This window comes from Euprymna scolopes, chromosome 9 (genome assembly GCF_053919585.1).
Source record: "Euprymna scolopes isolate OS-2025 chromosome 9, ASM5391958v1, whole genome shotgun sequence".
Classification (NCBI taxonomy): Eukaryota; Metazoa; Mollusca; class Cephalopoda; order Sepiida; family Sepiolidae; genus Euprymna; species Euprymna scolopes.
This window is the reverse complement of record NC_136490.1, coordinates 147,414,189-147,441,426: the sequence shown is the minus strand read 5'-3', so window position 1 is coordinate 147,441,426 and position 27,238 is coordinate 147,414,189. Positions and strand designations below refer to the sequence as shown.

The 27,238-nt window shown below is 32.7% G+C and overlaps 1 protein-coding gene across 4 annotated transcripts; it reads right to left on the bottom strand.

Moving 5' to 3' along the window:
• Window positions 1-1,089: 1,089 nt before the first annotated feature.
• LOC145284897 (uncharacterized) lies at window positions 1,090-26,876 on the bottom strand. 4 transcript variants are annotated; one of them, XM_080133973.1, is made up of 9 exons: window positions 26,711-26,876; window positions 21,224-21,700; window positions 18,432-18,561; window positions 17,366-17,584; window positions 15,026-15,234; window positions 10,670-10,703; window positions 7,707-7,736; window positions 3,676-3,742; window positions 1,090-1,616 (listed from the first exon to the last, which is right to left on the bottom strand). In XM_080133973.1, exons 2-8 carry the CDS (start codon window positions 21,668-21,670, stop codon window positions 3,681-3,683), a joined length of 1,131 nt encoding a protein of 376 aa, XP_079990099.1. In that variant the 5' UTR covers window positions 21,671-21,700; window positions 26,711-26,876; the 3' UTR covers window positions 1,090-1,616; window positions 3,676-3,680. The 4 variants fall into 4 exon arrangements, with proteins under 4 accessions (XP_079990099.1, XP_079990098.1, XP_079990100.1 ...); XM_080133972.1 differs by lacking the exon at window positions 3,676-3,742; XM_080133975.1 differs by lacking the exon at window positions 7,707-7,736 and having other exon boundaries at window positions 1,417-1,616.
• Between the last annotated feature and the right edge of the window lie 362 nt (window positions 26,877-27,238).

The window sequence follows — 27,238 nt, the reverse complement described above, 5'->3', positions numbered from 1 at the left end:
GGCACACCACAATTCATTCACACGCACGCGCGTGTGTATGTGTGTGTGTGTATGTGTGTCTGTGTGTGAATAAAAACGAATCTGATTGGATAGTTAGCTACATTATATTGCTATATAAAACAATCAGTAATACAAAGACACCGCTTAACGATTCTCTGTGGGAATGAAACGCGGACGCCTCTGTAGTTTAACTGTCATAAACATATTTTCATATTTTAAGAGTATATATATATATAATTTTAAGAGTATATATATATATATATATAATTTTCAGAATGTGAGAGATTATATATAATTAGTTTCACAGCCCAAAAAACACCGCAGCCCACAAGAGCCATAATGATGAGGGCGAAACTCGAGTCTATATATGTGTGTGTGTGTGTGTGTGTGTGTGTGTGTGTGTGTGTGTGTGTGTGTGTGTGTGTGTGTGTGTGTGTGTGTGTGTGTGTGTGTGTGTGATGAAAAAGGAGGTGGAAAGACCTAAAAACTCGACGAAGTTTCGCCCGTTAAGTGCAGGCTTTTTCAAGAGTAAAAATGTTATATATATATATATATATATATATATATATATATAATTATTTCTTGTATCCACATGAAATGCTATAAGGAGATATAATGCTTTATGTATCAATTTTCAGCATTTTCATCGACAGTGCTCAATACGTGGATAGATCGTACGTAGTAAGTTATGAAAATATACATGGCAATTAAGCTACAGAGCGTTTTTGCATTTCATGGAATTGTCAGACTAAAATTTTATCATGACGAGATGTTTTAGGGATGAAAAGTGGAAGATGATGTAGTTTAATTGCTATGTTTTTTCATAACTTATGAAGTATCTAATATATATAACAAATACTTGCCCAATGAGTCACAAATTGATAATAATCTTGCTTTGGATCGTTTGTTTTCTTTTGTTTTATAATATCGTAGTAATCGTTCGTAGTAAAAATTTGGTAAATTGGATTATTAAGGAGATGACTCATCAAGAATTTGGACTTGAAGAAGACCAGTCGGGTTAGGGTTAGTCAGCTTCAACGAAGGGAAATGGAAGAGAGTTCCACAGGCGTGCAATTCTAAGAAAGAAGCTTTTTTCATGGAATCACGTTTAGGTTTTACTTTTAGAGAGTTTTTACATCAGTGTTGTGTGCCGAGAAAGTTTGTATTTTCCTGAACAAATCCCTTAATGACAAATTGTTTGAATGTCAGTCATTTTCTTATTTGTTGTTTTGTTTCATAAATGAGGTTTAAATAAATAAATATTTGCTTTGCTGTTTTTATCAGCACAAGCAAGTTTTGCGTGCCATTTTTATCAAAACAACAAAAAAAAATGTAATTATATCAATTATATTGAAAACGTCGACCTAAAGATGATTGAACCGATTGCTATGAATAGATAAGTCTATTCAATTGATTAACAAAAAAAAAAACGTTTCAGATCGCCAGTTCAAGAAACAACGTTTGAACTATTTGACAATTTGTATTCATTACAACTTGGAGGAGAAATGAATAATTGGTCTGATAATTCTTCAAATAAGTTCTTCAAATTATTGGAGGCATATTTGTCCGAGGTGGAATAGATGGTGGTGTCTTCAAGCTTATGCTGTCTGCCGAATCTGTAAAAAAAAAAAATATATATATATATACATTGATTACAAATAATTAGAAACATTATAATAATTTTAGCTAGAAAACGCAAGCGTTCAAAAGTTCAAGACATTCTCCCTGCTATATTGCTCGAATAACTTAAGTAGCTTGATATAAGTTAATGGAGTACTGTAAGGAATACTATTGTCAAACCTGGGTTGAAGAATCTCTATCCCACTTGAAACGCATCTGTAATTTGATCGGATCCACTCTTTTTTCTTCTCTTCAGCGCCTCTCTCACATGTATTATATTGATCATTCTTTATAGATACGATTCTGGCATGTGTTCTTCTGGATTGAATTTATGCCCTGTTTCATGTGTTCCAACTCGTTTGACTCGTTGACCGAGTGGCTTCAATCTGATGTTTCAATATCTCATTGCAATACAGTTTCCTATTCTATTGACATACGAAACTCTCTTCATGCTAACTGCTTTTCTCCTATGTATAACATTGGTCTTTTCAAGAATAAGGCTAATAGGCATATCCTGTCATTGCAATAATTATATTTCGTTCTTGTTAGCTTCGTGTCTTGTCTGGAACGATCTCCATTAAAAATTGTATCAAAAGTTTTTGCTGATTTTCTCTCTTCTGGACTTAAGCATGCAATGCAATGGGTAAAAATGATTGCTTTATATACGTCAAGCACTAATCTTCTCTCTTTTAACCGCCAATGTTCGGATCTTTGTTTTGCTTCAGTTGAAATGGATGCCTCTCTCCCTGAGAAAGAATTTTGTTTTGATAAGATCTAAGACTTGACTTCCACTCTAATTTATATTCAATCTCTTGTATGTTGTCGGGAGAATAGTTGGATCATGGTACCGCTCCCGAATGTACCTGGTTACTGATAACATGAAGTTATTGAAGACTCAGAAATGTCCTAAGATGAAGATCCCTTCCGGATCTGAGCAGGTGTCGCTCAGAATACTTTTTTCTTTGGCAGTTTAAAATCGACTTCGTAATCTAGTCAGGTATTAGCTCTTCTGTTCTCTACAGCTCCTTTCTCTACTTTATTGTTATTTCTATTTGAAGTGCTCGGCTGAGCTTCAATCTCTTGTTGGTTCTTGTAAGATTTTCAAGACAAGAACTCGTCTAGTTATCACAACTTTAAAGAAATGTCTTTTCTTCCTTCTTAAAATCAAACTAAAGAAGCGGAAAATATTAACACTGGATTACTGCCCTGTGAGCTATAACATGGTCGTTTTCAAATCCAATATGAGCAAATACTTTATCGAAACCGTCTTCATGAGTAATCATATTTTGTTCATTCCATTCCTCATTTTCAATCCTTTCATAATATTCTTCATACTAACTGAAAATCTCTCAATATCATTAACATTTATCCTCGGGTCGCTTTTAGCCTGATTATTTGGGACTAATTAATAAATATAAAAGTTACTTATATGTATATCCAGTTCAATCTCTAGTGTCGAAGTCTGTGGTTTGAATTTAAAATACTGTTAAAAAAATTGCAATAATTAAATTTAGTCATTTTATTTATTTATTTATTTATTTATTTATTGTGGACTGTTATCCTCATCTTCATAGTTGTTATTGTTTCGCCGCGTTTCGATCAACTTACCATCTGGGTTTCTTCAGGTAATTAACCGCGACGGGATAGGAATGCTGAGCCTTGTAACTGTATCCCCAGTAATTACTACTTTCCATAGTTGTTATATCACCGTGTTTTGGCCAACTAATTCTCTGGCCTGCTTTGAGTAGGAGTGAAACCACTATCATCAGACAATGCTCACATTGAGCCATAGAAACTTAACGCCTCTATCTACTGATTACAATAAAAATAATATAAGGTTAATGCAAAAATAATGTCGTTTTTTGATGTTCAACTATATATATATATATATATATATATATATATATATATATATATATATATATATATATATATATATATATAAACGAAATTATTTTTGCACCAACTTAATATATAATTAGTAATTTTATTAGTTAATATCGCATAGGTTACGCAGTTAAATAGTGAGAGCGACATTGAAAGCATAAAACCTACCTAATTTAGGAAAAGCCTTTCGTGTGATAGAATGCATGTGTCTGTCGTAAAAATGAATGAGTCTTTTCTGAAACAGCCAGAAAGAAATTTATAAATTTAATTCACAATTTACGGTATAAGTTTTTCAAACTGTTTCATGCGACAATAAAATAACAAGAAAAAACGTGGCAAACAATTGATCGCCATTTTAAGAAATAATTAGTTTTCGGTGACCTAATAAAACTTTAAGATGGGACTGCATGCAAGATTCATATTCCTCCTATTCATTTTTTCAACAATTTTATTTACATTTTGTTTTATTTCAGGCTATGTTATCCTACTAAATACCAGATATTCACCCAGTATCTCATATATACCAATATATTGACCAAATATCTCATACATTTCAATATATTCACCCATTATCTCATATATTCCAATATATTCACTCACTATCTAATACATTCCAATGTATTCATCTATTTTCTCATACATTCCAATATACTAGTAACTATCTCATAAATTCCAATATATTCACCCACTACCTCATACATTTCAATATATTCACCCACTATCTCATAAATTCCAATATATTTACCTATTTTCTCATACATTCCAATATATTCGCCCACTATCACATACATTCCAATATATTCACCTATTTTCTAATATATTCGAATATATTCACCTATAATCTCATACTTTTTAATATATTTACCCACTATCTCATACATTCCAATATATTCACCCACTATTTCATACATTTCAATATATTCACTCATAACCTCATACAATTCAATATAGTCACCCACTATCTCATACATTTCAATATATTCACCTATTTTCTCATACATTCCAATATATTCACCCACTATCGCATACATTCCAATATATTACAACCACTATCTCATACATTTCAATATATTCACCCACTATCACATACATTCCAATATATCCACCCACTATTTCATACATTCCAATATATTCACCCATAACCTAATACAATTCAATATAGTCACCCACTATCTCATACATTTTAATATGTTCCTCTCTTTTCTCATACATTCTAATATATTCACCCACTATCTCATACATTCTAATATATTCACCCACTATCTCATACATTCCAATATATTCACCCACTATCTCATACATTCCAATATATTCACCTATTTTCTCATACATTCCAATATATTCACCCACTATCTCATACATTCCAATATATTCACCCATTATATCATACATATAAATATATCCACCCATTATCTCATAAATGGCAATATATTCACCCTCTACCTCATACATTTCAATATATTCATCCAGTATCTCATACACTCCAATATATTAATCCACTATCTCATACATTTGAATATATTCAACCATTATCTTATACATTTCAATTTATTTACCTACTTTCTCATACATTTCAATATATTCACCCACTATCTCATACATGCCAATATATTCACCCACTATCTCATACATTTCAATGTATTCACCCACTATCTCATACATTTCAATATATTCACCCATAACCTCATACATTTAAATATATTCACCCACTATCTCATACATTTAAATATATTCACCAACTATCTCATACATTTCAATATATTCACCCTCTATTTCATCTATTCCAATATATTCACCCACTATCTCATACATTCCAATATATTCACCCACTATTTCATACATTCCAATATATTCACCCATAACCTAATACATTCCAATATATTCACCCACTATTTCATACATTTCAATATATTCACCCATAACCTAATACATTCCAATATATTCACCCACTATCTCATATATTTTAATATATTCACCAACTATTTCATATTTTCCAATATATTCACCCATTATATCATACATTCCAATATATTCACCCACTATCTCATACATTTTAATATATTCACCAACTATTTCATATTTTCCAATATATTCACGCACTATATCATACATTCCAATATATTCACCCACTATCTCATACATTTCAATATATTCACCCTCTATTTCATATATTCCAATATATTCACCCAGTATTTTATATATTCCAATATATTCACCCACTATTTCATACATTTCAATATATTTACCCATAACCTAATACATTCCAATATATTCACCCACTATCTCATACATTTTAATATATTCACCCACTATTTCATATATTCCAATATATTCACCCACTATATCATACATTCCAATATATTCACCCACTACCTCTTACATTTCAATATATTCACCCTATATTTCATATATTCCAATATATTCACCCACTATCTCATACATTTCAATATATTCACCCTCTATTTCATATATTCCAATATATTCACCCAGTATTTTATATATTCCAATATATTCACCCACTATTTCATACATTTCAATATATTTACCCATAACTTAATATATTCCAATATATTCACCCACTATCTCATACATTTTAATATATTCACCCACTATTTCATATATTCCAATATATTCACCCACTATATCATACATTCCAATATATTCACCCACTACCTCATACATTTCAATATATTCACCCTATATTTCATATATTCCAATATATTCACCCACTATCTCATACATTTCAATATATTCACCCTCTATTTCATATATTCCAATATATTCACCCAGTATTTCATATATTCCAATATATTCACCCACTATCTCATACATTCCAATATATTCACCCACTATATGATACATTCCAATCGGGAGATCTTTTTTAAAGCAACGCCGTGTCTATTATAAAGTAAAGTCGCAACGTCTTAGATTTCTTGTGTTTATTTCTAATTTCAGAAGAATACAAAATTAACCTAGTGTTTACTTCCGACTGCCTCCTAACGCTCAATGCCCTTATATTGTCTTTTTATCTTCACATTCTATTAACGATTTCTTCTGACAAAGGGGAAAGATTTGTTGTTTTCTGCGTTGGAATTCATCCATTTAACATTTATCGTTCGCTATTATTATTATTTTTATTTCTTTTATTTTTTTTTTTTTGCTTTGTAGTGATATTTTAGCTCCTTACATTTAGTGGCTTCATCGCTTGTCTTGAGCCATTTCCATAAAAAGAAAAAAATGTTTCAGATTATTATTCATTTTTGCTTTTTCTTATTTTTTAACGTTGATATATTATTTATTTAAATAGAAGATATATATTTCTACATCATGTGCTACGTAAATAATTCATTTAGATAAGGTATTTTATTTCATGCATCAGTTAGCTACGAATGCAGATGTTAGTATATTTATTAATTAGTTATATTTATTAATTACTAGTTATATCCAACGCATGATGGATTACTTATAACAAGACACAACCAGAAGCTCAACCGGAAGCAATTTTAATATAGCAAAATGTATTGATAAATGTAATAGAGCGTGTGCACGTGTATGGCAGCTGTATGCAGATGAACAAGACGTGTGCAAAGTGACATCACGACAGGAAGAATGAAAAAGATAAAACGAAGCACATGTGCGCAGACCGGGGATTGCACTCGAGAAGATGAGGATCACGTTCAGTAGGACGTTAGATGATCACGATTGGTTTGTGAGGTGGAAATAAATGCCCGTTGTTCCAGCAGAAAATAAATGAGCCAGTTATTACTCGTCTTCTGTCTCATTGCGACAGAGTCTACAACGTGCTGGGTCTGCATATTAACACATGTGTAAATTTCAGCTTCTATTATAATAATCTAATTTCTTCATTTTTGAATTTTAGAGATGAGGATAGGTTATTTAGATTCTTCGGACTCCGCAAGGATCCGTGCAGTAGTGAATTAAGTACTTGGTAAAAATCAGTTGAAAAGCTACAGTGTTCTGCATGTTGCAGGTTCAATTCCAAATACGGTCGACACTCAAAATATAATTGCAAATTTTTAGAACTTTTGCCCAGTCATAAGTGAAGTAATGAGAGTATACTACTGCCGTGGATTAAATACAGGCTTTCTGTTGGAAATTAGTAAGCGCACAAAAAGCAGACAAGCATATATTAGTAGGTAAATATAAATTGGGGTATTATCGCAAAGTGTGACACTTACGTCTTCTTAGCATATTTTTTGGTGCCTTATCTGTAATAAAATAAAAAATCGAATTTTAGAAAAGGCTTTTTTTCACTCACAACAAGACATATTTTCACTTAAGCATAAACGATACTACGGAAAAGGATCACATTGTTGTGGACATTCTAAGTGGGGAGTTGTGCAGCAAGATGTTTGTTCACATTACATTTAAATTTCTGTATGTTGGGAAAGTTTGAGGAACCGTCGAACAGGAAGATTTCTAAAAGCAAGAAAAGCAATTCAAAGTATATACCTAGCCTGATGAATAATTGAATACCTATAAAATTATCCCCTTCAAAAATCATCATCATCATCATCATCATCATCATCATCATCATCAACGACGACAACATCATCATCAAAAAAGTGTTTTTCATGAACCGGTGAATATTATTTGAATACTCTACTCTCCTATTTGACATAATCACGTTGACACGCCGGTCCTCACAAGATTATCAAAGTTCAGCAACGGTGAGCCTGCCCAGTACCGTATGGGTGACTATTTAGGAAGTCTAGGTACAGTATAAGATAGTGGGACAACACTACTGTTAAAGGAAAAGTAAGTCGTCTCCTTCCCTCCACTAGTCTGTGGCAGACCCTTGGGCAAGGTCGAGAACCAACTTTTACTTGAGTTTATTGTGGTAATACTTCACTAATTTTTACTTTCCTATCATTAGCAGCATCATTATAATTATTGTTATTATTGTCATAACCAACAATTCAATACCATCTAGGATTGTATAGGGATATGTGCATAGTCCAATTATATGTGAATATAGATATAAATCGTGAAGCATCTCCTCTTAAGCCTATGCAAGATCGCAGACGCACAACTACACTGTTATATGTTGAGTACGCAACTAGTATAACTTTTGTCTTCTTTATCTTACATTATGCCAATCCTTTCCGACGATTACATAGTTTAAGACTACTTAAGATTATCTTCTTTGCATATCTTTCAACGTTTTCCCTCAGCATCAAAGCCAATAGCCTAGGCCACTAATGAGATAGCGTGTTTCATGTAGATTGAGATGTGGTTTTAGTTCTGATCAGTTATAGGGGGTCCACCCTCACAGGCTTTACCTTCTCTCTTTGAGAAGGAGTTCGTTTATTGCTTGAGACACACCTGCTGAGGATTGCCGATAGGGCTGACCAGGTATTTTTTCTGGGCCAGAGTGCTCTTCCTCTCGGGCGTTGGCTCTTCAATTCCAACTTTCCAACTCTTGTGTCACATCACCTTATCGTCGGGGGGGGGGGATAGAGAGTAACAGTTGTTTACGTGTTTGCGTGCACATCAACAAAATGGCTAAAATGGAGATACCTAAACCGTATGAGGAGTAAAAGCAACAATTCAGTCTTCACTGATTAAATAGGAATAGGTATATGATCAACGCATATGCGAGTAGTAATATACTATTTGGATCAGGAACTATGTCTTCGTTTGATTTACCATATGAAACTGATGCAACTTCGAAGATTTGGCAACGTTTTTCTACAGGGCTATGACTTGAATAGACACACGAGAAAATATATCATTTGAAATTCTTACTAGATATAACTTGAATGCTTAACAGATACTGCCCTCGAGTGTGTAACGTGTCTCTATACAAGGGATTGCTTTACCCTATATGTAAATCTTGACTAGATATTCAGCATAACATAATTTAAAATAAGATCGCCTCAGTATGGCTAACCTACACTGGCTTATACAAGAGAATGGCGCGTCTTCTCTAAGTCATATTGCTAATAATAGCAGAAATAATTTGAATACTACATTCTTGCCCTGAGATCCAATAAGACTAAGTATACTATAACTAGGGCTACGACAAGAGAATATTATTATTATTTTGATTCTCGAGTATACATCCGACACAGTAAGACATGGTTAATCAGTCGAGAGCCACATCATTCTATATAAAAGTATATAAGATATTAACTGATATATACTCGAGAGTCAAAATAATGAAAAGAATATTCTCTTGTTATAGCCCTAACTATAACATGGTCAGTTAGTTGGAGGAAATTAATGTTGCTAATGTTTGGGAAATAAAGCTTTAATGGAATATTCGAATATCTGTGTATATTATGTAGAGATGAAGTGTTAGCCTCACGAAGGAGCCATTTGGATGGTGAGAATTTCGATTGAAATAAAACAAACATGTTTTTAAAAAAATCAGAAAAAGGGGAAAGGTTTTATTGTAAGATTTTAAACGATACATGTTAATAGAGTGAAAGGAAGGTAATTGCAAGGATATTAATCCTGCGTTAGTCACATGGGGTGTTTTGTCAACTCAGCTTTACTTAAGTGCTCATAATTCATATTTGAAAACTTATTTCTTTTCCTCCCTCCCAGTACTCTCCTGATTCAGTGAGGTATACGTGGGATGGCGCAGTTGTATCTCAGTTTTCCTTGGAGGTAGACGTGTCTCTTTTTTCCTTTTGGAGTGTCTTGTCACCCAGCTGACTAACGTAGGTATGATTTTATGATTTATATAATATTTTTGTATTCTTCCAATGGGAATGAAAATGTGTAAATCTAAGCGCATATTATGGATCATTAAGCTACTCTGTAATATTGAATATGGAATTAATATGTTTTCATATTTTTTATAAGTTTTGATGGGATTATTATTTTATTTACAATTTATTACACTTTCAATCTTGTAACTACGAGCTTAGCTAATGTGATACCTTAATTTTTCCTTAGTTTTGTAATTTATTATATTAATATCAGCAAGATACAAGTGATTACAACTGTTCCACAGGGATTGTAGATATATCCTGACTAGTAGGATAACTATATTTTGCAAAATAATAACAGTATAAACATGTTTGTATTGATGTGTATATACACACCATGGGACTAACTATGTTTGGATCAGCCAGGTGACTAACGCAGAGTTAAAGGGGATTATTAAAACAGTTTTTCATTTTATACTTACGTAAGTCTTTTGTCATATCCATGTACGTACTATCCTGAAAAAGATCAAAAGAAAAGAAATCAGATTATACCATACTGTATCAGTGACATAAACAGAATTATTTTATATAAAGTTAGTTATGTATATATGTTATATATTTGTATGTACAGAATTCACTCATAAACTAATTAACCGATCGTTATGCATTTAGAACATAGCTAATGTGCATTATAGGTCACAATGTGAGATATATTTAGTTATAGTCTATGCATGGGGGTTAAAAGTGAAGTTGAATCCTTTCGTAATAATTCAGATATCTCCCACTTTCGATAAATTTTAAGAATAGGTATTAAGCGCTAATTAATATTCACAATTTCAATTTTTAAAACGTGTAAAATTGACTCCGCAAACAAAATAGTTTTGCACTACTATATCCAGCTCATATAAAGATTTGAATCAATATATGATCTTATGTCTAAAATCCTTTTATCCATTTTGATTAGATCATTATCAATAAAATAAAGCCAAATCACAACGTAATATTAGGAAAATAAACAAATATTTTACTTGTTTGAAATTTATCACAAATATATTTCAGAGGTATACTCCATCTTCAGTGTATTGTTTTGTTCCTTTTTTCCTTTTCTTCTTTCTTGCAATGTTGTAAAGATGGAGAAACAAGTCTGTTTGTAAAGAACCGTGCGTTGTATCTAGCGGTTGTATTTTGAAATGTTTGATGCCTATTTATTTTTATTTTATTCAAATTAAAACAACGTTTCTATATAAACTCTCATCCTTGAGATCATTATCAGTCGATAAAATGTCTAAAATTAACTTAAGCTTAAGGGGTCTTAATAAAAAAGGAAAATTCAAGGAAAATTCTTGTGCAATGACTATGAATCAAATTTAAGGCAAATCTGAAATATTTTAATTTTCAAATATGAGCTTGTTCTAATAGTATGCTCTTAAACCCTTTAAAATCCCCTAAAGAAAATAAAATTTGATAAATACTTATCAATTGATGCCAAATACTCATAGTTAAACTTTTACAAAAATTAGGGTTTTTTTAATTTTCTTGGCGAGTTTTCTCTCGCTGTCTCTGGTCATTTTATATAGAACAATGTTAAACTAAATAACCCCGTATTATCTACGCTTAGACCTTGCAGCAGTGTTTCGCAATACTCGGTTAATTAGTATGGGAGTTCATACATAAAAATATTTTTTTTTAAATATACGCACATAACTAACTTTATATATACAAAGTAAAGCGATAAAATTGTAGCATTAGAAGGGATAAAGAAAGTTACATTCCAAGATTCAAATATTTATTTTTATGCAGAATAGCTCCTTCAGCTTGTTAAAAATTTCGGTACACTTTACAGATCCATTTCATTATGTAGCAACAAACGGTTATTATGTCAACACTGGGTCTTTTCGTGTATATACTCTTCAGAAAAAAACAAATGTTTTGCGTAGATAGAAAAAATACATGACCTTTTCTCTACTCTGCAACCTCTCTCCAACAGAAGAGACGTTGCGAGTCTATCCTTGTTTTATCGTTATTTCCATGGCAGGTGCTCGTCTGAACTCAAATCTCTGGTCCCCCCTCGCCAATCTTTCACAAAAAACACCCGTCTAGCTGAATCCACTGTGAAAAATTTCCCCCACTCTATATCTGTGCCTAAATCAAAACGCGGATTCCATGAACAAAGCTTCTTTCTTAGAACTGCACGCCTGTGGAACTCTGTTCCGTCTGCCTGCTTCCCTCCGGACTACAACTTGGATGTCTTCAAGTCCAATGTTAACAAATTCCTAATGAACCGCCCCCTTAATTAAACACTTCATCAAATCTCCACACTAACGTAATGTACTTGCAATAACCCTTATCCCTGAGTGGCTTCCGGGCCTTGATAAGTGTAAAAAAAAAATTCATAGAACAATCAACATTGTGTGTTTGTTCTAGCTTTATAAAGAGAAATATAATTGAAAAACATATTTTACCAAAATAACAATATATATATATATATATATATATATATATATATATATATATATATATATATATATATATCATTATTTCCATGGAAAGTGCTCGTCTGAGCTCCATTCTCTGGTCTCCCCTCGCCAATCTTTTTCAAAAAACACCCGACTAGCTGAAACCACCGTCAATAATTTTCCCCACTCCTTATCTGTGCCTAAATCAAAACGTAGATTCCATGAACAAAGCTTCTTTCTTAGAACTGCACGCCTGTGGAACTCTGTTCCGCTTGCCTGTTTCCTTCCCGACTTCAACCTGGATGTCTTCAAGTCCAACACAAACAAATTCCTGATGAACCGCCCCTTAAGTAATGACACTTTATCAATTCTCCAATACTATTACTACACTATCCCATTGATTACTGTATACATAATAACCCTTATCCTCGAGTGGCCCTTGGGCCTTGATAAGTGGTGAACTCCATGTATATATATATATATATATATATATATATATATATATATATATATATATATATATATATATTTAAAAGAGTGTAGCCATCAACAATTGTGGTTTTTTTTTAAAGGTTTTCATCATATTTTTATTTTAAAATATTTTTATAACGCGTTTCGAGCTTAGGGTGTGCTCTCTTCAGATGTTTTCGTAAAAAGTTTTTCTTTAAAATGGGAGTTTGTAGAGTTACCTCCGCTGATATCAAATATGTTTTTCAGAGTGATGCGTGTGCTCAGACATTCTGACTCCAACTGTAAGTGTTCAAAGTGTCCGGTCAAAGTTATTTTCAAAGAGTGTTTTTTAGTCCATATGGTGAAGGTTTTTATGGGTTTTTTAGGGTTCTTTTTAAAGATTTTCTTTCCCCATGTATAGCATACACTCACACACAATCACACACGCATACATATACATTCATGTACATGTACACATGCACACGCACACGTACGCAGGCACACACACATACACACACGCACATACATAGAAATATATGTAGGAGCATACATATATACATACCCACCTACACACTCACACACGTACTCGCATACATCCACCGCTAACAATTATTTTTATTTTTTTATTTTTTATATATATATATACTTTTTTTTTCCAACCAAAACACGCATGTATATATGCGCTTAATCATTCAGACATACGTACACGCACCCACACACACACACAAGTAAGATGGAGAATAGGTAGAAGATATATATACACACACATACACGCACATACACACACATATGTACACACATATATGTATGTGCACATACACTCACAAACATCCACATACTATGTAGGCACATACACATACACACACACATGCACACACAGAGACATATGCAGGGGCTCACACATACGCGTACATTCATATCCACACGAACACATTTACCCACTCTTACATGTGCAGACATATGTATATATATATATATACACACACATACATACGGATGTGTATACACTCATCCACCCATATATATATATATGGGCACATGCACTCACAATCACACATATACATACATATTCATACATCCAACTTATGTATATATTGGTTGAAGTTTCCTTTCTAATCCAAGCACATATGCATACATGGATTCGGTCACCCAAACATAAGTGCACGTATAGCAGTATCAGAATTTTCAGCCGAGTCGCCATTTTGAATAGACACCTATCTGTCTATCAGATTATAACAATATGAAAACGTAATTTAAACCCGTAAATTTTATTTCAATAAAACGAGCAAAGACCAAATTTTAATATCATAAAAACTTTAATAGAGAAATAAACAATTTTATTTATTTTTCCTTTGATTTCTTCACTTAACATTTCACGGAATGTCGAAAAAAATAACACTAGTTGAATCTTACGATATAGATTTTATCTGGCCAAATATTACTTACCTGCTACATGAGTAAGATATACTTTCTTTTAATCTTCCTTTCTCTCTCCCCCCCCCTCTCTCTCTCTCTCTCTCTCTTTATATATATATATATTTGCTTTACATAAACATTTATATATCGCTACACATTCATTCACATATGGAAACATTAACCTACAGTTGTATATATATATATATATATATATATATATATATATATATACACACACACACACAACTGTAGGTTAATGTTTCCAGATGTGAATGAATGTGTAGCGATATATAAATGTTTATGTAAAGCAAATATATATATATATATATATATATATATATACAGAGAGAGAGAGGGGGGAGAGAGAGAAAGAGAAAGAAAGAAATGTATATATATTTTATGTGATGAAGCATATCAATATATATGTGTGTGTGTGTGTGTGTTTTTGAATTGATCAAACTTAAAACACTATGTTAGTTAAACCTTCCATATATTCAATACAAAAGTAATACTTACGTCACAATGTTTCTGTAAAACTGGGACTAATGTACTTGAATGTCTCGTTTCCTTTGCGATGTCTAAACAATTTTTATCTTTATCGTTTTTGATTTTCGGCCCTTCTTTGGCTCCTGGAACCGCCAGTAAATATTCTAATACATTATATAATCCATGTCTGGATGCAAAATGCAGTGCGGTTGGAAATTCGGGAAATTCTGGATTAGGCTCTGCAACAAAAAAAAAAGCGTAAATAGATATTAATGATCGGACGATTTCAATATTTTTCCCAATTTCGATACGATTACCGATTCCGATTCAATTACCGATTCCGTACTAAATTCCTGATTCTGATACAATTGCCGATTCCGATTCTTTATATATCTCTAAATATTTTACTGTGAAGTTGTTATTTTTTCCCCCGATTACCTATAAAACCACATGTTAAATGTGCATACATTTTCTCAAACGTATGTGTGTGTGGGGGGGAGGTGATCTCTAGATTTTAGCTTGACTAGTAGTTTAAAATCAATAAATATTATTTTATTATTACTACCAACACTGGAAGTTTTTTTCAAAGCAAAAGCAATTAAAAAAAGATAATTATAGAAATCGTTAAAGAGGATATCGTGACTTATATTTTGTATGATCAAAATATATAGGAAAAAAGTCGGCATTAAATTAATTTTCCGTGTCTTTTAAAATCAAAATCATGTAAAATGGTCACAATTAGATTAAAGATTTTAGACATAAGATTTAATAACATTATTTTAGCCTTCATAAGAGGATATAAAAGTGGTGTAAAAATAATCTGTTCTGGGAATTTATTTTACCTGTCCCGGAGCAAGGATCTTTTTAGTATGTTATATATATATATATATATATATATATATATATATATATATATATATATATATATATATATATGTATGTATGTATGTATGTATGTATGTATGTATGTATATATACATATATATATATATAACTCGCTAGCTGAAAGCACTATCAATAATTCCCCCCACTCTTTATGTGCCTAAACCTAAACGTTGATTCCATGAACAAAGCTTCTTTCTTAGAACTGCACGCCTGTGGAACTGTCTTCCGTTTTCCTGCTTTCCAGCTGACTACAATATGGCTGTCTTCAAGTCCAATGAAAACAAGTTCATGATGAGCAGTTCCACTTAAATTAACAAATTTACCGAATTTCCATTATTAACGATTACCATATTGGCCAATTGACTACTGTACATTCTTAACCCTTATCCTCGAGTGGCATCTAGGCCTTGATAAGCCGTGATGCCTATGTAATAAATATATATATATGTATATATAATTACAGGGTGGAACGATAAATTTATTGCCCTAAAAAAACAACACTACAGGTTTATTTTTAAACTTTTATTGCGAAAATCAATTCAGCCAACTTGATTATGTAGTAGAGCTATCTATTCAAAGAAGCCGCCTTCAGCCTCAATCACTGCCTCGATACGGGTCCGGAACTGGGAGTATGCCATTTCCACAAGCGCTGACAGGAGCTCGGCGAATACTTGGCGTATGGCAGCGACCAAGCTGGCTTTGGTGTTATAGGAGGTCATGTTGACGATGTTCTCGACGTGTGACCAAACGAAGTAGGTCAGCGGTCACGGTCAGTTGAGGCAGTGAGAGGTAAAATGTCGTAGTCAAGCCTGGGCCCTTTTGAACTTGTGGGCCAATCCAAAGTTCTGCCAGCAGCAACCTCTTCAGCACATTCAGGTACATTTTGGTGTTGACTTTCAAACCGACTTCCAAGATGTGAGGTGGCATGATGTTGCCCTTTCTTGAAACCAAAGGCTATAACCGTGGCCGAGAAACTTTGTTTTCATCATTTTGGGCACGTTTCTGTTATTCGTGGCAATCCAGTGATGCATTTTGATGGTGCTGGAAATTGTCCTGTTGTCATAACTTAGATCGGTAGAGGGGATAAGTTGTACAGCGGCGCATCTCTGATCTCGCTAATTGAATATTGTGTCACTTTTAAACATGATAGAAGATTCCTATCGCTCTATTTTCTCTGATTTGTACATAACTGGCCAATTAGTAGATGATCCGAAGCAAAAAAAGAAGGCCGGTTTTCATCATTATTCATGGAATAATGTTACCTTTTGGGGGCAATTTTATAGGTCCACCCTGTACGTGAATTCATATATGTGTGTGTGTGAGAGAGAGAGAGAGAGAAGACAGAAACAGAAAGAGTCGCAAAGACAGACAAAGGCAGAGAGAGAGAGAGAGAGAGAGAGAGAGAGAGAGAGAGAGAGAAACAGAGAAATAACTAACTGCCACGTTTCTAGAAGCAAAAGAAATGGAAGTCCAATTTGCACTTACTTGAAATTCGTTGGTAAAACAATCGGTTGCTGTAGTCGTTTTCCATTACGTGTCTCAAGACGTCGTCGAGTGGCTGAAAATCGTCGGAATCCAGAATTTTCAGAATAAAATCGCATGGACATTTGCTAGGTTTCGTATTAATAACGGTGAGTGTGAGGTTTGTCGGAATCATTTGGTTCGATACGAAGACGTTGATTTTGTAGCTGCCTGTGGCTAGTTCTGAAAAAAGACGTTCTCATATTAAATACCGCCCAAACAAAATCTGTTTCAAACTGAAAAGTGACAGATGGAGGAAAAAGAGGTGGGGTATATTTTAAACTGACGAATAATAGTATAAATAAAATATTAATTCACATTTAAGCTGCTTCTCAGACAACTACAAATATTTTTCAATACGCAAAAGGTGTCGTCAAAGTAACGAAAGCAAAGATACGGTTTATAGAAGCCAGATAATAGACACTCTTCGTGATAACCGACAAAGATATTAGCCAAAGCTAACCTCAATGGAGAACCCATGGATATACCATCAATTTATCTGTACATAAATAATATCATTAAAACTGAATTCACTCGACATAGTGGCGAATTTCATCAATTCCACGAAAATATTTTCAGGAATGTGTTCATGACAATTTTTTTTTTTTAATCGCAATTTTTCCTCGATTTAGTTCTGTTGAGCGAGGAACGAAACCCGGTTAGCTAGCCTTTGCTAGCCCTTTTTTATTTGTATTTTTTAAATCCATCATAGTAATTGGTCTTTAGTCAGCCATAATAAAATTGTGTACCCCAAAAAAAGTCTTCATATATATATATGTGTGTGTGTGTGTGTATGTGTGTGTGTGTGTGTGTGTGTGTATCTGTCGGTCATATATATATATATATATATATATATATATATATATATATATATATATATATATATGTTTGTCAGATATATGTATATATATATCCGTCTGTCTGTCCGTCTGTCTGTTTCTCTCTCTCTATATATATATATATATATATATATATATATATATATCTCTCTCTCTCTCTTTATCTATCTATCTCTAATTGTTTTACTTACCTGGTACATTAAAGATATATGTTTTGGCGTCGGTCTTTGTGGCAGCAAATTTTCTTCGTTGACCATTAATTAACACATCAACTTGACCCAATACGGCTTGAGAAAATAACAATACGCAAGACTGGCTCGTCTAAAAAACAAGAAATCAAAATGAACATGGAGGGCATAGAACATACTTTTAAATCTTTAGTTTTACGAAAATGGGAGCAAGGAGGTGATTTGAGCCCTTCGAAAAAATCCAGATTGTCTTCCGATTTTTGTGTAATTTAACATACATTTATTATACATTGATTCATAAATATTCACCAAATTTCGGGATCATTTTTAGTCTTTTAAAAATATTTAAAACCTAAAGTATCCTCCATTGCTGAAAAAGAGCACCGCTTAACTAAAATACTATCTATTTTAAAGTGATCCTCTTTCTACAAAGACGTTTTCCCTCGACACCAAAGCCAATAGAACATCCGCCATTACTGGGCTGGCCTTGTCCCGTGTTAGCTGATATAGCTTTACTATCATTTACATTACAATTATAATTATTGTTATTATTTTTATAAGCAACACTTCAAGGTCATCTATGATTGTATAGGGATATGTATATGGTAGTGTTAGAACGATTAATCGGAATCGGGAATAGAAAAAATCGGAACTTTTGTGGTATCGGAATCGAGAAAATTTTTGCATATCTTCCGATGCCAAAACAAATTCCTTTAATTATCTTTTTTAATTTATTTTTTTAAACAAAATCTTCAACCGCTGGTAGTAGTAATAAAATAATAAATATTTATTGATGTTAAACAACCACTAATGCTAAAATTTATAGATACCCCTCAACAAGTGTGTGTTTATGTTTGGGAAAATATATGCACATTTATCATGTGTTTTTTAAGATAATTGGGAAAAAATAACAAATTTATGATTAAACATTTAGAGATTTATAAAGAATCGGAATCGGTAGTTGTATCGGAATCGGAGAAAAATATATTAGAATCGTTCCATCACTAGTATATGGTCCACTTATACGTGAATATAGATATACTGTATAAATCGTGAACTAGCACCTCTTGAACCCATGTAAAATCGAAGAGGTACGATATGCCTCTAATAAGTTTCCAGACTTTTTTTGTACAGGTATTTAAAACTGTCGTAGACTCTTGAAAATTCAGTATGTTATTGCAATACATCTTATTAGATGACTGACAAATTTCTATGATTTCAGGTTCAAATGAACAGCTACAACATGAATTAAAATACACCCTTCTAAGGCGTGATTGTCACCGTTGGTGAATTTCAAAAATGCAATCTAGACGTGAGGAAACTTTAGAAGAACGATATGCAATTAAATTCTGTTTAAAACTTGATAAAAATCCACAGAAACGTATCGAATGCTTCAGACTGCTTTTGGCATGAATCGAGTATCAGTTTTGTTTTGGGGGGGAGGGCATTAGAGATTCAAGGAAGCCAGGGGATTTGCGAGGGATAATGATAGGTTTGGGAAGAAAGTCAGAACACCAGAGTTGATTCGTCAAATAAGGAATTTCATGGATAAGAGCCGTTGTGTGTCTATAGAGACAATAAGTGCACAGTTTGATGTCAGTGTGGGAACTGTCACGCAGTTGTTCGCGAGGAACTGAAGATGCGGATGATTTGCGCAAATTTGTGCCAAGGATGCCCATCCTTGTTACACACTATTTGATCCAGATGGGTATCAAGACAGTTCCTCACTCTCCCTATCATCTAGATCTTACTCCCGGTGACATATGGTTATTCCCTAAGCTCAAGGAAACCCTTAGATACTGTAATTATGAGAAAATTGAGGATATGAAAGAGGCTGTAACGAGAGTCACTGACGCGCTCAAGCAAAAGGACTTCCATAGGGCCTTCCAGGAGTGTTTGGAGCGGTACAACAAATGCATTGCAGCCGGAGGAGAATACTTTTAAGGGACTTGAGTTTCATGTGTATACTGTCAATAAACGTGTCCATATCAAAAATGTCTAGAAACTTATTGAAGGCATCTCGTACACCTTCATAATTTGAGTACACAATCAGTATGATCTTTGTTTTCTTCTTTTTGCGTTATTCTAATTCTGGCGATGACATCTCTTCGAGACTATGTAAGATGCGATTCTTTTGTCGTTTCTCCTCGGTACCAAAGCCAACAGAGTCTAAATCATTGTTAAGATGGCTTATTTCCAGTTGACTAAGGTATACCTTTGGTGCCTTCTCCTTTTGAAGAGGACTAGTTTATTGCTAATCACTTGAGGGTGCTCCCACCGAGAAATACCGACGGGGCTACTCGGGCATTTTTTAGGCCAAAGTGCTCGTTTTACTCTTATTCGCCAAGGCACTTACCACTTGGGCTTTAGGGGATACTATTTTGGATCATGTCTACGAGGCACTATATAAGGAGACGAGTGAAATGTCTGTTTACATAATATTTAAACTTCTGCATATCAGCATAGTCAGGGAGCAGGAAGTAGCGAGGGATTTCCATAGTTTAACAGTCCACGGGAAGAGTCTATTAGAGTAAAACATTTGCAAGTATCTAGGGATCTCTATAGTAAAGGGCTGGACGGGTTTATCAGTGTTATGCTCTTTTAGAGCGCTAGCTCTTACAACACCCACTCTCCGACCCTTGTGTCACATCATCCGGTCGTGGAAAGAAGATAAGTATCTTGATACCGATCGACTATTCAGCTCTTTTTTGTGTGTCTTTCGTCTTCCTGTCGCTATTAAACACCGAACATTAACAAAAGGAAAGAATCAAGAATCAGAAAAGTAAGATGGTTACCTTTGGAACAATTGTTCCCGGAACGAGTGTTACAGCATTAGTAATTTTCTCTTCATGCAACCTCTTAGCAATAGCCGTGTAAAACTTGTTAGCAGAATCTTCGCTGGAATTGACGGTCAAAATATCGCAATCGTTCCACGACTTACAGCAAGTAAATTGGTTCATCACTTTTAGGGGAACTCCGCATAAGACGACAATTGGATTTGGAATGTAACTTTTCGAGATTTGTATGAATTGCTTGTTCGATTCGAGCATGGCTGGCGACAAGATGATGCAGACCACTCCTTGACTTATTTCCTTCCATGGCATTGTCAAGTTCTTGTCCAAAATATATCGATTTACATTCCCCAAATCCTCGATTTCTTCAGACAGAAATCCATTCCATTCGTTAGCATCATCAGCACTGATTACGGATATCCTTGTCTTATCATTTTCGTCAAACGACATTTTTGTCAGGTTTTTTTCACTCTTGTTTATCTAGAGAAAAAAAATGAAATAGCGAAAAATACTGATTAGTACTTCGTGCATATCCTAATTATTAGTATTTCCGGTCTGTCATACTTATTGGCATTGTCGTAAGTATTAGTACTTCTGGTCTCTCATACTTATTAGTACTGTCAATTATTAGTACGTCCATCTCTCATATTTATTAGTACTGTCATAATTATCAGTACATTCGTTTGTTATACTTATTAGTACTGTCATAATTATTTGTACTTCCGGTCTGTCATACTTATTAGTACAGTTATTAGTACTTTCGGTATGTCATAATTATTAGTATTTTCATAATTATCAGTAATTCTGGTTTCTCATAAATATTAGTACTTCCGTAGTTACCAATATTTTCGGTGTGTCATAATTAGTACTGTCATCATTATTAGAACTTTCGGTCTGTCCTAATTATTAATACAGTCATAATTATTAGTACTTCCGGTGTGTCATAATTATTTATACTGTCATAATTATTAGTATTTCCGGTCTGTCATAAATATTAGTACTATATAATTACTTTGTGCATGGTGTTTTGACGACAAAAAACGAATGCAATTCTTTAAATAATAATGTTGTTAACCTCCTCAGAAGAAAATGGATTAAATCTACTCAATATGTAGTAATTTTCAAGAATGAATATTTATTTAAATCTTTTTTTAACAATACAAAAAAAATTATTACAGAAAAAGATAATGACTTTTTTTGTATCTTTGTTTTGCAATTTTTGTGGAGTTTTTTGGGGGGGGGATGGAGGCAAATTTTAGTAGGAAAATTAAAAGTGACACCAAAAGCGATCAGAAATTCTTTAGATTAAAGTATTTTTTAGGGTAGTATTTTCTTAAATTTTTTAATGAAAATTTTCCAAGTACTTATGCAGAGAATGTAATATTATTATTTAAAAACCCATTTTTAACATGGAGAGGCAGGGTATTTTGTAACTATTCTGTACTATTTGCTGACAATGTATTTATGTAAAGTAGGTATCGTGTTTTTGTTGGAAATGTTTAATTTTATCATAACTTTGTCAAACCCCATTTTTAACATTGAGAGGCAGGGTATTTTGTAACTATTTTGTACTATTTGCTAACAATGTATTTATGTAAAGTAGGTATCGTGTTTTTGTTGGAAATGTTTAATTTTATCATAACTTTGTCAAAACCCATTTTTAACATGGAGAGGCAGGGTATTTTGTAACTATTTTGTACTATTTGCTAACAATGTATTTAGGTAAAGTAGGTATCGTATTTTTGTTGGAAATGTTTGATTTTATCATAACTTTGTCAATAAATTGATTGATTTTCTTTTTCGCCTGCTTACTCGAATTTCATTGCGTTTCATCTCGATTTACACTATCTGCCGGAAAACACCAATAACACTTGTGCTTCAGCACGGTGCCTCCTCTGCATAAGTACAATTCGGTATACATTTCTCATCTTGAATGGTATTCTCACAACGTTTCGGCTGATGAAACCTCTGATCTCTAAGTGGGCTTCTTATTAAACAATGGAATCTATATGTCGAACTCGTGAATCTGTACGTATAATAATTTCGAACGAAATACTTTATTTCATACAGAAGAGGTTTTCGTTTCGTCGGACATGAACGGATGAAGCTCCTAAGTAATTCGTATTTATATTCTTACTATCATCCGTACAGAGAATTAAACCTTCAACTCCAGAAGACTGTCACTTATAACTGGTTATATACTTAGCGCTTACGTCTGTTGCGCAATTAGTATTTGCAAATTAAATAAATAGTTCCGTTCAAATTTCCGTATAAATTTCAGAGTTTGGCATAACCATTCCAGAGACAAATCGAACGTTACATCAGTTTAAATGTTGTGAAAATAACAACCAAAATAATCCAAATTATTAATCCCATACTTACAAATTTTGAAAAGTTAGAAAATTTAATGTGAAAAATATCAACAATTTCAACAGTCTGAGAATTCAAGAACAGAATACCCGTCCCAGGACTGGTATAATTAATTCCTCCAACGGAAGAGTTTTGCGCCATTTTTATGTCCCTTATAAAGATAAAATCAAGATATCATGATATTAAAGTATATGTGTAGAATCCTTATCTCAGTTCTGAGAAAAATACATTACATGCTTTTGATTTTGCAAATGACTTAATATATGGCTTAAGCTTAAGGGATATAAAGAAAAATTAACATTCCGGGGAGCTTGCTTAATTAGTGTATCATGACAATGAATCTGATTTAATGTAAATCTGAAATATTGAAAGTTTTAATGAGAGACACTGCCCATATTATGTGGAATATTTATTGATTGATATCTATTTATAATTGTTAAACTTTCGCAAAAAATTGGAGAACTTTAAGCTCTCTATGCATGAAACTAAATATAACCCTTATTACTTACAGTTGTGTTAAAAAATTCATAATGATCGGTCAATTAGTTTAAGAATGACTCCTGGTCATACAAAGATATAAACGTATACACATAAAATAGAATCATCAATCAGGATATAATTTTTGTCGTAACTTTTGAAACAGTAAAATTGCGCCACAAGATTATTTGCTTTATTTTAATGTTTATTAATACATGTTTCTTGGGAGTGAGGCTAATACGATTTGAAAAGTATAATTATATCGATAAAACCTTGCTACCTATATATATATATATATATATATATATATATATATATATATATAGAGAGAGAGAGAGAGAGAGAGAGAGGCAAGGGTTTATATATATATATATATAGCTAGAAAGGTTATATATATATATATATATATAATATATATACACACAGAGAAAGAGAGACAGACAGATATATATATATATATTCATACATATATATATATATATATATATATATATATATAGAGAGAGAGAGAGAGAGAGAGGCAAGGGTTTATATATATATATATATATAGCTAGAAAGGTTATATATATATATAATATATATATATACACACAGAGAAAGAGAGATAGATATATATATATGTATATTCATACATATATATATATATATATATATAGAGAGAGAGAGAGAGAGAGAGAGAGAGAGAGAGAGAGAGGCAAGGGTGTATATATATATATATATAGCTAGAAAGGTTATATATATATAATATATATATACACACAGAGAAAGAGAGACAGACAGATATATATATGTATATTCATACATATATATATATATATATATATATTGTTTTTAAAATACAATTACATTTTAAAAACAATATATATGCCGCTCCCCATATGGGGGTAACAAATTGGTGAAAGGGAAAAGTGTCCCCCAACTTGCATTTAGGTAATAAAAAACTCACTTTCGTAGATAATTGAATTCATTCAACCATATGGCAAAAACAAAAACAAATCTATTTGTCTGTCTGGTACCAAAAACACTTAAGCTTTTATGCATTTTTATTCACAAAAAAATTATATGCTAAATAACATATCGCTGAATAGACCTATAATCTTATCATTAGTAAATTTATTATATATATATTATTAATATTTTATATATATATATATATATATATATATATATATATATATATATATATACTAGCAAAAGTACCCGTCGTTGACTGGGTTCAAAAACAGCCTACTGAAAATGGACTCTGATTTATGAAAGTATGATAGGTTATGAAAAGGGAGGGTTGTAAAGAGATAGCGTCGAATTTTGGGGTATCAAAACCAAAGCAAAATATGATGAAAGTAAAAATAAAATAGATAAACCCCATAATTTATTATACCATACCTGTTCACACTGAAACACTTATCACAATATTCTGGTGATCTATACTAAAAAAAACCTTGTTAAACTGTGTGACACATTTCCATTCTATGGCGATCAGGTGCGAACGAACACCTCGGTATTTTATTATACCATATTTCTTCAAACTGAAACATAATTATCAAAGTATACTTATGCAGATTGATATGAAAAGTCTTTATTAAAGTTTGTGCCTATTTCCATTCTATGGAGGCCAGGGTCGAATGCAGACCCCACAATTTCATTATACCATCCCTATTTAAGTTAAAACATACTTATTCAAATTTTATGATGTACATCTATATCGAAAACACTTGTAAACGTTTTTTTATAATTTTTAAGCTTTTTATTTCCATACTTTGTGGACCAGGCGCGTACGCAGACCCGACAATTTTAATGAATCATCATTATGCCAGATCAAACATACCCATTCCTGTGTCTCGATACATCTTCTATCATTATATGTGATCAGTTTCAGTGTGATCAGTGTGATCAGTGTGATATAAGAATTGTAAGGGGTCTAACCGGAGGCTGATGAGACAAAGAAATGTTCAAACGTTGATATATATATATATATATATATATATATATATATATATATATATATATAATGTTCAAACGTATATATTTATATATATATATATATATATATATATATATATATATATATATATATTAAATTTCACATTATTTTATACTCGCTGGGGATGGGGGATCCTTGGTTCACCAGGCGGTTTTAAAAATTTTTTTATTAGTTCAGTTCTTCATATAATTACTGTAATAATGGAGATCTTCCTAAAATTCTAAAGAATAAAGTGCAATACATACATATATATATATATATATATATATATATATATATATATATATATATATATATGTGAGATAGATAGATAGATAGATAGATAGATAGATAGATAGACAGCTAGATAGACTTTCATCTTTTGACGTAAAAATGTTTTAGAAAACATTTTAAGTTATGAGGGGAAACGAGACAGCAAGGCAGACAACCATTTCAGACTAATCGCGCCGTCCGAAGCAAATCTAGAAAGAACACCTCACTCAATAATAAATTGCTGTGAATATGTTTTTTTCTTTAGATCATCAGAAATGACTGTAAGGATGAAAATCAACCAACTGTCGTAAATCTATTGTTCATACGATATTTTAGTACTTAGACAAATAGCGACTACGAACACTGTCCAAGCATAAATCTTTCCGGACACATTTCGGAAGCTTACTTACCTTTTGGTATAAAATATGTCGTTCTGTTCGTACTTTATAATTGTTGGTGGACAATGTATTAATCTTTCTGTTTCCTTTTTTCTTTACACGTTTTTTTTTTTTTGTTTTTGTTTTTTGTGAGAGCAAATGTTCGTTTCAACCAAATGCGTTTGTCAAACAAGTGTTTGGACGTAAATGAAATACACTTGCTATAAGTGGGTTCTTAAAAGGGGCGTCAACATCAGTAGGTTAAACGGACCAATGAAATAAGTTTATTTTTTCTGAGACAAACAATGTATCTTTTATCTTTGCATATGCGTGTATGGGAGAGAGGGAGAATCTATTAATAGTGTAAGCGAAAAAGAGAAGGGCGTACATTTATAGTGTGGTTGTCTTTCGTACGGAGAAGTCGCGCGCGCGTGTGTGTGTGTGTGTGTGTGTGTGTGTGTGTGTGTGTGTGTGTGTGTGTGTGTGTGTGTGTGTGTGTGTGTGTGTGTGTTCAGTGATGTGTGCAAGTATGCGTGTTTGCTTAGTCCTCTACCACTGCAA

What these genes read in the sequence shown, in the direction of transcription:
- LOC145284897 (XM_080133972.1), bottom strand. Translation starts at nt 21,670, where the DNA reads ATGTCGTTTGACGAAAATGATAAGACAAGGATATCCGTAATCAGTGCT. An exon ending in GTTTTACCAACGAATTTCAA is followed by an intron (nt 15,235 to 17,365) that starts GTAAGTGCAAAT and finishes TTTTTGTTGCAG; the next exon opens with AGCCTAATCCAGAATTTCCC. An exon ending in TTTTACAGAAACATTGTGAC is followed by an intron (nt 10,704 to 15,025) that starts GTAAGTATTACT and finishes GATCTTTTTCAG; the next exon opens with GATAGTACGTACATGGATAT.